The sequence below is a fragment of the Coffea arabica genome, chromosome 2e (assembly GCF_036785885.1).
Source record: "Coffea arabica cultivar ET-39 chromosome 2e, Coffea Arabica ET-39 HiFi, whole genome shotgun sequence".
Classification (NCBI taxonomy): domain Eukaryota; kingdom Viridiplantae; phylum Streptophyta; class Magnoliopsida; order Gentianales; family Rubiaceae; genus Coffea; species Coffea arabica.
This window is the reverse complement of record NC_092313.1, coordinates 31,401,625-31,418,672: the sequence shown is the minus strand read 5'-3', so window position 1 is coordinate 31,418,672 and position 17,048 is coordinate 31,401,625. Positions and strand designations below refer to the sequence as shown.

The 17,048-nt window shown below is 37.3% G+C and overlaps 1 protein-coding gene across 2 annotated transcripts; it reads right to left on the bottom strand.

Moving 5' to 3' along the window:
* Positions 1-719: 719 nt before the first annotated feature.
* LOC113732382 (protein transport protein SEC31 homolog B-like) lies at positions 720-16,561 on the bottom strand. 2 transcript variants are annotated; one of them, XM_027258102.2, is made up of 22 exons: positions 15,821-16,561; positions 14,787-14,859; positions 14,527-14,649; positions 13,359-13,455; positions 13,238-13,274; positions 13,010-13,115; positions 12,871-12,928; positions 10,612-10,709; positions 10,366-10,485; positions 9,304-9,346; positions 8,517-8,626; positions 8,301-8,428; positions 7,635-8,190; positions 7,419-7,511; positions 6,685-6,870; positions 6,370-6,583; positions 5,266-5,357; positions 4,986-5,174; positions 3,477-3,602; positions 3,146-3,398; positions 1,161-1,399; positions 720-1,066 (listed from the first exon to the last, which is right to left on the bottom strand). In XM_027258102.2, the coding sequence occupies exons 1-22, from the start codon at positions 16,135-16,137 to the stop codon at positions 977-979; spliced, it is 3,348 nt and encodes a 1,115-aa protein (XP_027113903.2). In that variant the 5' UTR covers positions 16,138-16,561; the 3' UTR covers positions 720-976. The 2 variants fall into 2 exon arrangements, with proteins under 2 accessions (XP_027113903.2, XP_071936426.1); XM_072080325.1 differs by lacking the exon at positions 3,477-3,602 and having other exon boundaries at positions 15,821-16,356.
* Between the last annotated feature and the right edge of the window lie 487 nt (positions 16,562-17,048).

Sequence of the window (17,048 nt, the reverse complement as noted above, 5' to 3'; positions counted from 1 at the left end):
TTTAATAAGGTTCATTGACCAAATTTGAAAATATTTTGGGCTCAACTAGAGTTGGGAATGATCCAACCAATTCATCAAAAATTGATGATTTTTGTAAGGATGCCAATTGGACTTTCTCAGTCAGATTTTGACAAACTCAAGTTCGACTCACAAATTATTATAGATTTTTGTGATTTGGCATTTCAAGCTTCAAACACAAAAAGTTCCAATTCCACTCACAGTATATGAGCTTCAGGTTCAAATGGAACTTGGTCCAAACTCATAATTAAATGTATAATTATACACAAAATATATTTTGTAATTATAAATCACTATAAATTTGTATATAAATTGTTAACATTTTAGGCCATAATATGTATGACCATAAATTATAGATATTATTATACATACTTTATATGTATAATTATACTTATAAAAGGATCGAACCTTAATGGGGCCTAAATTACTAGAAACTGAAGGAATGCAGAGTTCATGACCTACCAAAAGCAAGCCCAGCATCCATCAACAGATAACCAAGATTAGTAGTAAATTTACATTCGCAGCATCAACCAAGAAAAAAAGTTTTACTTATTAAGCTTGAAAACATTGGTGAGCGTACAAATTAACCGCCTCCTACAAAACCACGAGGCAAAATCTTAGATGCCAATCATTCATTGCTCTTTGAGAATATTGACTTGGGGCAAAATTACAGCTCAAGCACATTTGACGAAAGCCAGATCTATATCAAAACTAACATATATCTCATATAAATGGAAAAACAATCAACCAATCCACTGCTATCCTGGGAACTATCATCTCTAACTGCTTTCAAGAATAGCAAGAAATTTGAAGTCAGATGTTTCGGATAAACAGAGATAAGAATGAACCAAAACCCTGACACCATCACAATCTAAGATGCCAGCCTTGTGTACACATTGGATGATCCCAAACTTTGAAGGAAGCAAACCTCGTTCTAACTAATGCCCGTAGTAGTAGTTTATCTAAAGTTCTGCCTTGTTTTTATCATACGTTTCAGTGTTGCTAGCCAGAAGTTGCATTCGTCCCAATCACTTGTCGTAAGCTGTACCTGTCGAGGCACAAAAATACACAGCACATTGAAAATCCATATCAACCTAGTGCTTTAACGGAGAAATCAATCACAAATTTCTTCTGACAGGTACCTGAATTTGAAGGGCAGTACTGAAATCACCATTGTCCAGTGCCTGACACAGCTGAATAAGCTTCTCAGCGGCATTTTTTGATATATCACCACTATTTAGTTTCATAAATAAGGCACCCAACTTCCTCGAATTATCCTCAATTTCCCTCCTCTTGCCTGCAGTAGCCCGTGACCCTCCGAAAGCTTCTGATGTCTCATTAAACAGTCTAGTCAAAGTTGCGATCACAGGCTTTTGTTGAGCTGCAACAGCGAACATAAAACAGCTCAAGTATTACAGTGGAAGGGATTCACCATATGTCAACAAGAAAGATAGAAAACAACTAAAGAAAAGAGTTGGAGGAAAAAGTAAATATTAAACATAAGCTTCAATGCAACCACCAAAAAGTCACTACACGGAAAAACAGAACTTTTTGGTTGGACATGAGGACAGGAGTAAAGGATTAAACTTAACATAGTTTTCTTTTCCAAGCACCAAATTAAAAGACAAAGGATACTTTCACAGGCCTCTCTTAATGTTCCTAATAATGGTAGCTGGAATAACTGAATTCATTAATTCCACAATTTCCAGTGAAGAATGATGTTATATTACTGACTGAAATAAAATAATGGCCTATAGCATGGATCCTGGGAGTTAGGTAATTCAGTAAATTCTCTACTCAATGGCAAAAATGATCTCCAAAATAGATGAATTACATAATGCAAAAAAAGTTGTAGAAAGTAGCCATATGGCTTAAAAATTAAGCATATATGTAATAACAAATACTACATTTCGTCCATAATCTATCTAACTGCGAACATATTCCCTTTGGCAGTAGCTCTTTACATCCTAGATACTGGAAAAATTACTCCCTACCTTCTCTACATATAGATAATTCCTTCATTATTGTGCAGTATGAAGTTAAACAAAACATGAGAAACTTGCATAAATCAGGCACTGACTTTCATGTTTTACCCTATTCAGAAGATGGACCCAGGAAATCCGGCTACACACTTGCAGATATTCAAATTAGAGGAATTAAATTTCAACTTGATGTGCATGTTTATTAGATTTAGTCAATCAAGAGAGATTTGCCTCAAACTCAAACAGTCAACAGTCCAATTTCATCTGCCCTTGAAGCTTAGCTAACCTTCCAACAGGGAATTTGCAATTAAATCACTAAAAAAAGGTGGCACTCACAAGAGAACCAAAACAAAAAATTTCTTGGACAACTAGAGCCCGTTTCCGGTCACACTTGCAGTTTAACTTTGCACCAGAAATGATTTCATCAACAATTTGAGTCCACAAGGAATTTGGACAATGCACAGCATCACTTAAGCTGCATCTTTTCTCACTTTGCACTTAATCCAGACATAAATCAATCTCCTGTTCATCATAGTCCAAGGATTCACAACCATACATTGCAGACAAGTGAGAAAGCAAATCATTTAGTGCTGATGATCATGTTTGCTACAGTAGAATGGATTACTTATTTTGTATCTCTGTTAACACATCTTTCAAGAAATTCAAGGGAAGGAAAATCCAGAAGCAGGTTTGTAACAATCGGAGGAAGGTCCTGATACAACCACATAAAAACACAAAGCTCAGGTAGTATTCTAGATTTCAAAACAGAACAGGCTTCCAATTACGCCTCTTTAGGAGGATCTAAAAGGAAACTATTAATCTCAAATTTAGAACTCTATCAAGTCATCTTTGCCAGGGGTCATGCCAGTTTCCAGGTTACTGTCAAATCCAGTCTAACTAATAAAAGGTTCCCCACTCTCAATAGGAATAGGACCAAAAACAATGGCTTCCAAATGTCATTCCACTGAGATGATTCAAGAAACCATCGAATCATTTGCCAAATGCGGGCAAGTAATACCAACAAAACTTTGGCAGATCTGCAAGCAATGCAATTAACAAGGAAACTAATGGGGCAAGCAGACTCCATTCATGCAATAATAATATAATCTTCAAAAGGGAAAAATGCAAAGCAGAAAAAAGCATACCAGGTACGTTAGAAGTATCAGCTGTCTGGACTGTGGGTGGGGGTCCAGGAGAGGTTACTGGTGTTTGAACTGGAGCTGCCTGGTTAGGGCTAGGAGGCTGTATTTGATTCATTCCAGGTCTTTGAATTCCTGAATTACTAATTGGCACAAATCCTCTGGATGCTGGGCTAGGAGCCACAACCTGAGGCATCTTCTGTACTGGAGGTGGACGAACCATCTGGGGACCAACCTGATAATTAGGGTTAGCAGGCCCCTGAAACAAATATGCAAGGCAAGTTTTAGCTTATAACCAAAATCAGTATATTCTGTTTATTATTGTCAAAAAACGTACAGGATATAATTGGGAACCCAGCGTTGGCTGCTGATACTTCTCCACATTTCTCAACATAGGGGTGTCAGAAGGAACAAAAGGTCTCAAGGGTGGCTGAGTATTAACAGGTGGTGGAGCAAAGTTACCCTAAAAGGAACAAAAACAACAGGATATCAGAACTATAATCTACTATCAGATTTTAAAAGCCCAATAATCTCATAATATAAAGTGTGACTTTTTCAACTTCATATTAACATTTTGATGGTGATAGGGGAAATGATATCTACAACATTGTTTCAATTTTATGCACCCTAGTAACAGTGAAAGGAAGAATTTTCAGCAATTTCTGCAATGCAATCATCTAAAATAAAATAGATTGATGTCACAACCACAGAAGGATAGTGTTGCAATAACCATCCATATCCAACTAACTAATTTTGTACCAAGACTACCAGATTCAATAAGACTTTCATAGACAATATTAGACAACCGTCACACTGCCTTGCCCATCAATACAGTCCAACTTTAGAAATAGAAGCTAGCAAGGATGTTGTATGATATTAGTTACAGCAGTAAAAATTCCTCATTCACTTTCAGGCTGTTAATGCGAGGGCTGCAATGGATGCCAGCTGCTTGTGAACAGCTTGCTTGGAGAAAGACACAGCTTCAATTAGGCAGAGTCAAGTTCACAAACTTCGATTAAGCATTGACTTCAATTACTCATACTCATCTTGCAATTTAACCGAGCTTTAAATAACATATTTAAGACCAAAAGATAAAAAATTAAAATAAAATAAATAGGTTGTGTTATGTTTTTTTCCTTCCCATAACAATCCTTGATACCTCTAAAATCCAGTCACCAATCTAGAAAGTCAAAAACTATTCATGAAGAATAGCACTAAATATTACTCCATTCCCTCTGCATGTCATGTCTTCCACAAGGCAAAACCCAATTAGTCTTCATTCTCCCAGTCTGAAAGTAACATCATCTTCTTCTCCCTCCTTGCCTTTATCTTCCCCTTTATTGTTTTTTTTTTTAGTTTCTCTGTGTACAAATTCAGTGGCAGACAGCAACCAACAGCTATCAGCCATCTCGCTTCTACTCTTCAACACTCAGTCTTGCCGATACTTTGGTACAACAGCACCCCACCTCAAGACTTGGTCAGATCAGCAATTTTAGTTTACAACATTTTTACTCTCTTTCCAATGAATTTTTGTAATATAATGATTGCTTGATGTTAGTTTTGTGAAAAGTTGCAAAATTCTAATACCTTTTTTGGTACATATTTAACTGTATTCAGTACAGGATTTTTAATCAAACTTCTTGCCAAAAAATCAAGACAAGCTCGAGCTCAAACTTGAGTTCGACACAGTAAACTTTAGTTTGAGCCAAATATAGGAGATACCCAACTCGATGAAGACAGCAGCCCAAGCTTACACCAACTTTCAAATCATACATGCAGGCCAATAACATAATCTCTCAACATCACAAAACATAGAAGTGAATTTAACCCAACTTTGTGCATATACCTGGGAAGGTTGCGCAACCTGAGATGGCATAAACATGTTGGGCTGCTGGATGCTGGGCTGGTGAGTGGTCTGATATGTGGGAGCTGGAGAGTAACCCCTTGAAAATGATGAAGCAAGTGGCTGTGGATAGTTGTTGTCAGCATATGGACTGCTAGGAACACTAGCCTGAAGCTGTGGTGGAGTTGGCTCCTAAGCAGGAAACGGACAGTGATCAGATATAGCCAGAATATCCAAAAAAACCACACAAGCAGTTCACTCTGAGAAACAATGGAAAGAGTACCGGATAAAAACTGCGAGATGCATCAACACCACCATAACTTGGTTGATCAAATCCATGAACGGGTCCAGGTTCAGGCTGTTGTACATCTTTATCTGTCAAGTCCAGAGGATCAATATCAAGTTTCTGGTAGCAAAAAAAGAAACAAAACCATTGTTTTTATTTCATTGGCAAATAACAAGAATTCTCTTTTCCTAGAGCAATTAGACATTGATATAATCTAATTGAGAAATTGATGCCAGCCTTACTCGGAAAAACTAAAATAATTGTTGTACAGGAAGTATTCAAAATCTGTGTTTGATCAAGTTCGTAGTTCATTTTTTCACAAACTTCATACTAGCTATGAGGGTTCCATTGTATGCGGTCTGAATTCAGTTCATAAAGAACATGTCATGTGTCACTTGTTCATAACAATCACTTCGAGCACTCTAGAAAACAGTAGTCAATTGAGTGAGACCTGTCCATGACATGAACCTAGCTTAGGGAGGCAAAAGACTTCAATTGCAGGATAACAGAAAATAATAAATTCAAACTTAAATCTAGAGGCCTACCAAACTAGTTCTTTCATTTAGCTATTACTATATTTTACTGTCAGATGATTTATCCCCAAGCCAATTGACAGATGAAGGGAAAAAGTATTGTGAGTCAGTAACATGTTTCAAAGTCAGATTTCTCTTCAAGAAACGTTATTAGTTACATTATTGATCTATCAAGTCCAGAACAACGTTGAACAGCCTCCAGAGAATGAGAGAGATGGAGAGGCTTGGCAAATCCATCTCCCGGTAAAATGCTAACAACCTAATTATGTATACAACATGTTCGAAGAACAACTCATACACTAGAAGAAATGTTTGCCAAGAGCTCAAACTTAATAAGCCCTTGGATGAAAAAGAGTTGTCGCCTTACGAACTCTAAAGCATTTAAAAATCAGTCAACGCATCGGAGCAGAATTTGCTCTGCAAAGAATGTAGTCCTAATATTTAAGCGCACATTGAGGACAAGAAACAGAATCCCCTATAAAAAGTGTGATGACTAGAAAAAAAAATTTTGAACATCCAACTCAACGTCAGTATGTAACATGTAAAATACATCTAAACTATGACAAACCTGGTTCAATGGATAATGCAATACGATCTTGTAGCACTTTAAGCTCTGGAGACAATTCCTCAGTGCCAAGGAGCTTTAAGTACTCCATTGCTGTACTTAAAAGGCCTTGACTAGCCAATATTTCAGCATACTTTTCAATAAGCTTGTAGATAGAAGCACTAAATTGCTTCTGCCCAGTTGCCAAAGCCAGGACAACCGTCTTTTCCATCAAATCCTTTTAATAAAAATCCAAAGGCAGAAATTAGTCTTCTTGCTCAAAAAAAAAAAAAAGCAAAAAGCAAAAAACTTAATGAGCATCAAAAGAGAGCAAAGAACCTGAAGAAGCTCAACATAGGATTTTCCATCATGCTCGCTAGCCAGAATTCTCGACCAAATTTCAACTGTTTTGTCAATATTTCCAGCACATATAAAACACAGTGTTGCGGGAAGCGTATAACCAGCAGCCATGAGTCTGGAAGCTAGTGTATCACATAGAAACGTCCACTCGTCTGGCTGTGCAAACTACAATCCACCAAAAATACAGTAAATCCACAGTAAAAGGAAGGAGAAGTGCACCACAGGCCCTATAAAACCTCACAAATTCTACATTTCCCCCCTTTGATCACGTGAGACAATGTTATAAAATCAATAGCCCAAATTTTCAGGTTTTCTGATTGGAGCCTTCCAAGTAAATGAAGTGCTACATAACAGAACTGTAAATTTTAGTTGACTTTTTTTTTGGGTGGGTTGGGTTTTTTTTTTTGGGGGGGGTGGGTGTGGGTGGGTGTTGTTTGGGGTGTTTGAAAGTACTCCAAGGATCTCCAGAAAGGGATGGCAATAGACATGCAGCAGCAAACAGGAGGGATTCAAGCTCATTCACAATTAATAGGTATTAAATGATAAATCATCACTCGTTAAAAATGACTAACACTAGAACAACAATTTGGCCGTGAAGTGCAAAGCAACATGTCAAACTTATGTAAATTGTACACATAATTGAACATGATATTAATTGTCAGTAGGACAACAGCAGCAAAAATAGGCAAAAATTCTCCAAACTAGAAACTTACACTGCAGAGAAGAGCAATTGTTTCTTTCCAGGATTTCAAAGGCCTCATACTCACAAGGCTCGTGAGGTCCTTGGTGACCATCGCGGCAACAACCTGTAACATATCAGCAAACCATATAATGTAAAATCTGTGCAACAATACAATGAAGACAATTGCCACTGATGAAACTAATAACAATCAAACTTTGCCAACCCAAATAAAATCTACTATGATTACCTTCAGGTAAGGAGAATGGCTTGTTTTAAGATATTTATTGCGAGTACTCTCCCACAATGCAGAACCACCTGCATGAGCAATAACCAATGCATCTGCCATTTTACTTGCAGATATGCATTGTGCAACTGCCCCTTTGTAATCGCCAACAACCAAAGCACGTTGAACAGCATCATCAAATGATGAGTCATCAATATCCTCCTGTTCCGTTTCTTGTTGAGATCCTTCCTCAACAGGTACAGAATCACCACCTATAAATTTGCTCTCGGAAGTAGAAACTGGTGTATCAGCTCTGGGACTTGGAAGATTGTTAAAGAAATCCTCCCCATTATCATTGGCATACATGACAGTTTCCTTAGTTGTAGTAAATCCATCCTTATCTTTTCCACTCTCATTGAGATCGAGAGCATTCACCTGCTCAGAAATATGATTCTCAACTGCGTCTGTTTCCTCAGAAGGGGGACTGAAACCAAGGTGGGACAGCAAATTTGATCGTGCTGTCCCATCATCTTCAAACATAACCTTTAAGAAACCCCATATTTCTTTCTCATCCTCAGATCTGGCCAAAGAAGCAAAGCAAAATTAAAGTCAGTAACTCAGATTACAGCTACAATCATAATAGTAGTATTTTCCTTCAACAAGCCTTTAAAAAAAAAAAAAAAAACCTACTCTGATTCTTGAAATTTCTTTTCACACAAAAGCCTCAAAGAAGACCTCTCCCCATTTTGTATGGCAGCTTGAAATTCAGAAGAACGGGTTGCCAAACTATGCTCCGTGACCAAGCTGTGCACATAAACCTGCAATTCACACGCAAGCATCATATTTTACATTTTTTCAAGGTGAGTGAATTAGCTAAATTGATCTGCATAGAGGCACTGAGCATGCCTCTGACGATCCAGCTGGAGCCTCGGTAGAGTTAAATGAAACAAGCTTGCCACCAAATCCAAATGAAACTCCGGCTTTACGCTTGTACCATTTTGGTGCCTTTAAAGGTGCTGAAGAAGATAAATCAAATACAAGATAATCAGCCCAAAAGTACAGTCAAATAAATAGGATAATGGAGCAAAACAGCACTTCAGTCAGAGCTAGGGATGGACACAAAATGGGAATAGATGGCCACATGAAATAACGCACAAGCAAAATTTGCGTGCCACTAGACACATGATGTGTAGTATTGAAAGGCGGTTGGGACTGAAATTTAACCATGGTCCTTTCCCATGCTTGTTATTACACACTGGTTTTCAGAAGTACTTGTCACAATCCTAATAGTATTTCAAGCTACCAACACCTATGCAACCAGTTCCAAATACCAGAAGTGAAATCATACAGAATGTACCCCACCATTCTCGGAAGCAAAAAATCACAAGTGAAACATCTCAACAAGTCAAAAATTCAGAGACACATCAAACCCTTCAAAATTACTTTCTGTAGCTGTTAAAGATGATTTACTCAAATTACAATCAGAATGCTTCAGCAAAGTCAATAAAAAACAATGGATCACAATGGAAAGGAAAATTCCAACTTATTTTCTTATAATAGCATAATATATTGGTCCAAGAGGACAATGAATTCCTGCTACCACATATCTTGTCCACAAGCAAGAAAGATAGTATTCAATATTTATATCAAAGGCAAAAATAGGTGAAATCATATTATCCAGTGGAAATCATACCTGTGCTCAAATCACCTTCCCCAGTCCCATATCGGCCACAGCCCTGCAAAATGAGGCATAAAACCTTAGAAGCAATCCATTATATAAGGTATGATATGATGGTCTATCAGGCAGATCTCGATACTACTATTGAAAACCAGATGTCTCTTGTTTGGAAAAGCAAAATTCCTATTTTACTGCTTCACATTCCTATTGCAATTGTACCCAACATCCTAGCCAAAGCCATAATATGACTATCAAAAAAAAGAAGGCATCAGTTGAAACTAACCATGCTGATACAAGCTTACATGCTTTTTCAAGATATGCATGCATTTACATACATCCATATGCATAAAAGGGCACCATACTTTACGTGTGCATGTTGTGTCCAACATATCATAAAGGGAAAAAGAAAAGATCGATACCTGATCACACCTTTACTTAAAGGTGCATTGAGCCACCCAAAAGAGTATTTCTTCACTCTAAATGCAAATAGGACACTAAAATGTCATGGAAAACATGAACACCACTAAGTAAATAGTGTCCTTTTAGTAATCAGGATATGTCCACCCTAATTGATTATCATAAAATTTATAAACAAGAGCGGTATAAGGATCCTTTGAATCTACAATTTCCACACAATCACCTCCATCACAGATAAGGACCACAATCATTTTGTAACATATACTTGTGTAAGATACCTTAATTTACCACAATCAAGGAAACATGGAGCTTGAATGTATGATGCAAGTTATTTCAACAAGTACCAACAAAGAAATACTTCATTGGAAAACCACTAAAAAGAGTACATAACAAGAATCACGATTTACTATCACAATGTAACTACATAATCGCATAACAACTCAAAAACCTCTAGCATTTAGGTACAGCCTCCTTCAAAGTTATGTCTCAACGGGTGATCCAAGTTATGTCTCCTTCAAAGTTATGTCTCAAAGGATAAGGAGAAAAACAGAAACAAATGGACATTTTATCCTCCACAGATCCAAATACAATTGGATAAGACAATGCCATAGAAAACCGGCAGCAAACATAACAAACATTAAGAAAATCAAAGATACTAACCTCTACGTTATAAATCCCAATCTTTCCATCAAAAGAAGATGCTGATATAACCCCTGGTATCCTAGGATACCAGTGTACGTCAAAATTCCAATTTGTTCCAGCTGGCAACTCAGAAATGATCTGCATAACATTGAAGGACACTTAAACTATATAGTACGTATTGCAGATGCCTTAACCAACACGGAGACACACCCAGAGGAAGACATGGAGGGCGTAAAAAAAAAAGGCATCAACTTGCTTGTTTACCTCTCCAGATCCAACGTCCCAGCAGATAGTGCGGTTATCTTTGGCACAGGTAAGCACATAAGAACTATCAATGGGACACCAAGACATTGCAATCACACCTGAATGTGAGAGACAAAACATGGAGAACTGAATCTCAAAGACTTCATTAAGCCTAAATTCTCATCAGACAAACATGTAAAGAAAAACAAAACTGAAATACAAACACCAGCAATTCGCAGACAAAATTTTGATCTGCAGTTCTGTTTATCTCCCACAAGCAATATAGAAGTACCACTAACCAAGGTGCTACTTTCATACATCCTACTCCCTCCGCCATCTCCTAGCTTTAAAGTGAATGCCAGGTACAGACATCCAACATCCATTTTTGCGAATTAGAATTCATTTACTATTCTTTTCAGTCTACAGTATCAGGTCCAAATTATTCGCTTAGATTTCAAAGACAAATATCTACTAAGACACCCAATCTTATTATGACAAATCTGTTTAACTACTAGGGAATGGCCATATAGACCAGAAACGAACACCAGAACCTGCTATTTGTAGACTTGTGTAGGCTTTCTGCTAACAAGACTCACCAGAAACCAAATATGAGGCAGCTCTATTAAAAGTTCCAATACATCAGTTAGTTAACTAAATCCATTCCATCTCGCTAAAAGCACCCAAATCGCGTTGACACTTGCATTAATATGTACTAACATGAGCTTTTCTGAATTCTCTAATGCCCCAGACAAGGCAAAGGCATCTTTCAGACCTACCTCTACACCAAAATGACGGGAGATGAACTGGCTGTGCTCAATACATCCAACACAAGGTAATCCAGTGACTCCCAACAACACAAATTGAAAAATGACCTGAGAGTAACCCACATTCAGCAAAGGCCCTATGCCTCTAGGGCAAACCATGATGAGCTGTACTCTGTGCTAGGCTTTTCATTGTGTTATGCCTTTTGCAAATTCCATTTTCGTATTGGATCAATTGCCAAAGTGACCAACCAAGAATAGCTTCAATAAACCAGGACATTTAATGTTCATTCTGCTCCACTGAACAAATTGCATCTAGTGGCGAATCCAGAATTAGACATTCAATAGATTCACATTGGTTTATCTTTCCTTTTCCTCCCTCCCCCCCCCCTCTCTCTCACACACACACACATTTGGAAGATGCAATTACATCTAGTAATTAAGGCACACCCATTGCTAATAAAAGAGAGACTTGTAGAAGAAATTTTTTATGTATATTCATGAATAAAACAAATTTTAATTGATTTCACATGTGGACAACTAAAATATGTAGAAAATTTGACAAATAAATAAGTGTGAACTATATCAGGGACTTGCCAACTTGTGGATTGAACCCAAGATAGTTATTTGGTACATGATTAAGTACAAGATTCCTCAACTACAAAAATAAAAAAGCAGAGAAAGACATCTTATGCTAAAATCCCCTTTAAGGGCATTAATCTATGGACTTGTTGTGGAGAGAGATGCAGATGTTTGATAGTTTGGGGTTTTGCCTTGGGAGTTGATCAATTGTAGTAGTAATACACGTGGGTATTGGTAAAGGAAATTAATTGGCAGCGCAAAAATAATATTATAAAGTGACAGAAAAACAGCTATCCCTCTCAATATACAGTAGAGATAAACAATTAGGTCCAGCAACTTGATTTATAGAACCAAAAAAGGAACAGAAGATAACCAAATTTTGATTCAAGTAAAAATTCGATCAGGTGAATGAGTAAAACACATAGTTTTGCAACAAAATCATAAATAACAAGTTTTGCAAATAGCTTCGATAGATGTTCTATATAACTGGAAGAACCAGCAAATACCAAACAAACCATATCCAGACATGAAACCTGAATCAAGACCTCAGTGACAAACTAATTGAACAAGTATAGCAGATTAGAGACTGGCCATCAGCCACTTGTTCTGATTTACTCTAAGTTATCCTGTGCATGCAAGACAGGAAAACTCTTACCATTGAGACAGATCCATCCATGCACTGATAATGATGCATGAAAATCAATGGTTTATGAAGAACCTCTACAATTCCAGCTAAAATGAATTAGATTGTGATTATGTTGGAGTTAAACACATGATGATTATTGTAAGGGCTCAAGAGAGGATAAAATCAATATTAAAGACCATTTTCCTACAGAATTAGATACACAGCTGAAAAGAACACAAGGAAGTCCAGCTATAAACCACTATCATAACGCAACTAAACGGAAACAAGTTGATTAAAGATAAACTGAAATACCTTTTTTGTGCCCCACCAATTCTTTGTTGGGAGACATTACATTCCGCAGATCCCAGAGCTGAACCAACATATCAATGAGTTCGACTTAAAGTATTGTATTTAATGACTTAAAGAAAAAGCCACCGTGCATATGTATTACCCTCAGAGATGGTGAACTATCTTCATCCGAAGCAACAATTAGTTGAGTTGCAGCATCAGGATTCCACTGCAAAACAGAGCATCGTCTCCTAGCTGAATCAGCGAAACTGCAAGTTGCCAACTATATGTGAGCTCATCAATGATAAAGGCCAATAGAGATGGTTACACCATATCAGCAGACAACACCAATGATACAAATGCTTTTCTCATCAAAGGCATAGAGCTTTACCTTAGCACTGGCTTTTGCCTCCGCAGATCCCAAACCACTGAAATTACAGAAAATTTCAAAGTCCAAGTTACAACTAACAGGTAAGCAGCAAACATTTCACTAAAAAGGAGCCATTTCTCACCAGTTGTGCCATTGTATGAAGTTGAGGCCAATATGTGCGAAGTTACGCAGTTCCATGATAAAAACGATATTTCACCTTGAGTGGCAGACGAGCTACCCTGCAAAAGGTTCTAGAAAACTAAGTGAAATACCTTAAGAAAACTTACACATCGAAGCAAGCAAGAGAATCCAAGAAAACTTAGTGATCAAAGCAAAGCAACAGAAACTTTCAGCCAAGTGCAGAAAATACAGACTCAATTGCAGTACTTTTAATGCTAGAGGTAAGTATGGTACCTTCTCACTAGGAAATAAACATAATTTAGCACACCCTTAAATTTAACACAAACCATGAAATCCATCATCCAGTTGTCTTAGTTGTAAATAAGGATTTTGAATAATTAAAACCACATCCCAAACTATCACTTCTTTGAACATACATAAACCATGGAAATCCACAAGTCAATCGCCTTAATTATTATGAGGTTGTTCATTATAATTAACCACACATCAATTTGATAATAACATATAAGAAAGCTGATACACTGATCACTGGATTAAGAAGACACAGGTAGTTAATGGTTCTGTCACACTTAATCCAGGAACATGTATTTCATTTAGTAAAATACATCTCCAAAAAATTCCAAAGCGAATTAGTGGCCCTACAATCTCTACCAAAGTAACTGCCTAACATTTAAAACAAATGGTGAAACTCATCTATCTAGAATGCATAAACTCCCGCTACTTGGTCCAAACAGTAAGACCTCATTAAAATACAGGCAAGCATTAGATTTCACACTTTCCCACTGTCACCAAATAAAATTGCATCAAAAAAAAGGAAAATGTAGTCTAAAAGCTGCATGATGATATTTTTACAATTAAATCAAATCTCCATAGAAACTGCAATTCCATGCGAGGAACTGATGTACCCAGAACAAATTTTGCAGAAGGATTGGCAGCATTGTGACAGTAACCAATTAGTAATAGTACTTCAACAACTTCTACTACTCAGGTTATTCTCTTAGAGTTAATTGTTCTTGAATATTTGTTCAGACATTTCAGGAAGAGGCAAAAAATATTCTGGCAACAGTTTCAATTATCTTTTTGACAAAATTATGATCCATCAAAAGTTGAGATACAAGCAAAAGTAGAAGAGCCATTCTACAAAGAGCAAATATAGTAAAAGGCTATACCCTGAGAGGAGGAAAATGAGTGGGTTCGGTTGGGTTAATAACATCCCATATACAAACATCACCTTCATCAGCTCCAGAAGCAATCAGATTTGGAGTATGAGTACTGAATTCCAGTCCTCGAACCTGAAAATTAGAAGGTTCAAAGGGTTCGCATCATGCATTCTCTGATTGTAAAGAAAAAATTAACAGCCCTACCTCTCCTCACAGAACAAAGAAAACAATGAAAAAGGAGCACTAAAAAAGCAGATTAGCTCACTTACAGGCCCTCTATGCCTTGAAAGATGGCAAAGAAAAGCACCAATTGCCTCGGAGCTTCTATTACCTGATTGAGCACTGAAGAGATCCATAGACTGAGTGAGGATTGGCTATATCGCTTTATACCAATAAAAAAAAAACCACAAGAAGAGAGAAGCGGATCAACAGAGTTAAAATTCACATAGATCAGATACTGCAATATCTTCAGAACCAATGTTTTTCATTTTTTACATCTTCGCAACCAATGTTTTTTCTACTTTTACGTCTTCACAAGCAATGTTGATATTGTTAACCCCAAAGTTTCAAGATAACAGTCAAATCACAGTCTATGAAGCAAGGATTTAACTGCCCTCATATTCATTTGTTTCAATTACCAATCTAATCTGCCAAGATGCCCTTGCATAAAATTTGCTTTAAGTGAAAACTTCTTCCCCTTTTTCAATAAAAGGTCAAAATGCAATTTTCCATTCCCAAATCTCAATTACCTGGATTGATTAAGCATTAGGAAAACTTATGCCATCAACTGAATTTCAACCAACCGTAGCTTACCTAACAGCCAAATTAATTTCCCAATAATTAGAGTAAACTGAGCCAAATAGATTCATCCACTTCAAAATTGATCCTTCAAGCCCCGGTTGGTATCCTGGTTTCCCAAAAAAAACTAAAGCCTCGTACTCTAAAAAGACAAGCATTCACCCCAAACCACAACCATTTTCTAATTCCAGATTTCTAGAACTGCACATTATGAATCAAAAGCACGTCAAGAAACAGATTCAATTATGAAAATCAACGTTTAATGACAGTTATTAAATTCACTGGAATTTTTTTCCATCCAGGAGGTGCTTATGTGGCAATCCAATCAAAGATCACTTGCATCACTATAAATCCGTAGCCTTCCGATCCTCAAATTCAAGAATGCACTAATTGCACAACAAACAACCATCAAAGAAAGCATATTTCAAGCAACACACGGATGAAAAATCAAGCTTTTTCGTCAATTCATCAAATTATAAAAGAAATGGGATTCAGATCGAATTACGAGATCAGACGCTTTGGATTCCACAGTCCAATGTTCCCATCGACAAGTCCACCAGCGATAAGTCCGAGCGAAAATTCCTCAGAATCCGACGGCCCTTTCCCCCAAGACAACCGATTGAACCGCTCCGTGCTCGGAGCGGAGCCAGTTAAGACCAATTGCCGATCATCCAACGCAAAATCCAGCTCGAAGATATCAAGATTCGCCAACGAGCTGAATTGCAGATCCACCGCCCCCGCCATCGTCCCGGCTGCCAAATACGGCCCCTCCGGAGCGAACGCCGCGCAGGCCGATCTGTTCACCACTTTTATAGACGCCATCACCCCCAATTACAAATCTAAATCTCTATGTCCCTATCAAATCCAACGATCTAGGGTTAGGGTTCCGAAACCCACTGTGTGACTGTGTGAGAGAGAAAACCGAGAAGAAGAACAGATCGAAAGGGGAAGAAGAAAGAGATGCAGCGAGTGAGAGTGGTGCCTGATTTTTCGCTCTATTGTTCTTTCTTTTTTATCTTTCTATTACTCGAATTTTTCTCTAGAACTGGAAGATTGAGAATTTGGGAACTAATTTGAGTGATTAGTCATATTATCCAACGAGGGTTTGCCACGTAGACACTTGTATATCAATTTAGCTGGAGGACGGAAATGCCCCTCTGCCACCTCTAATTACCTGAGTATGGGCGCCGTGCCAAGGCTGAGCCACCACAGAAGTGGTGTTAAGCCCAAAAGGAAAAAATGAGAGAATTTTTGAACGGTATGAGTTATGGGCATAGTCATATTGAATTTTGAACTAATTATGCTGCCTGCTCGGCTCCGTTTGGATTAACATTTTTTTGGGGTATTTTTAAAAAATTTTATTGTAACAGTGTATATGAAAAATTTTTATTATCAAAATTTTTTGAAATATTTGATATATTATATAGATAAAATATTTTTGTGAATTATTATGTACTATTGTAACATTATATTTGAAAATTTTATTTTTGAAAAAATGGCCAATCCAAACGGATTCTTGGAATTAACTTATCAAATTACAAGCAAATCTTGTAAAATATTCATTTGTTTCTAACTCAATTTTCTTGACTCCCCCTCGCATGGCATTATTGCGCATGAAGGGCTCCTGCAATTACTGATGGCAATTGCATCATGCAGTGTACGAAATTAATGCAACATAGAAAGACATTAATATTGTTCGCTTGTGCAAGTTATAGTTTCAGGTTAGTATTTGT

What these genes read in the sequence shown, in the direction of transcription:
- LOC113732382 (XM_027258102.2), bottom strand. Translation starts at nt 16,137, where the DNA reads ATGGCGTCTATAAAAGTGGTGAACAGATCGGCCTGCGCGGCGTTCGCT. An exon ending in ATTGGTGGGGCACAAAAAAG is followed by an intron (nt 10,710 to 12,870) that starts GTATTTCAGTTT and finishes TCTCACATTCAG; the next exon opens with GTGTGATTGCAATGTCTTGG. An exon ending in TGCATTATCCATTGAACCAG is followed by an intron (nt 5,358 to 6,369) that starts GTTTGTCATAGT and finishes TGGACTTGACAG; the next exon opens with ATAAAGATGTACAACAGCCT.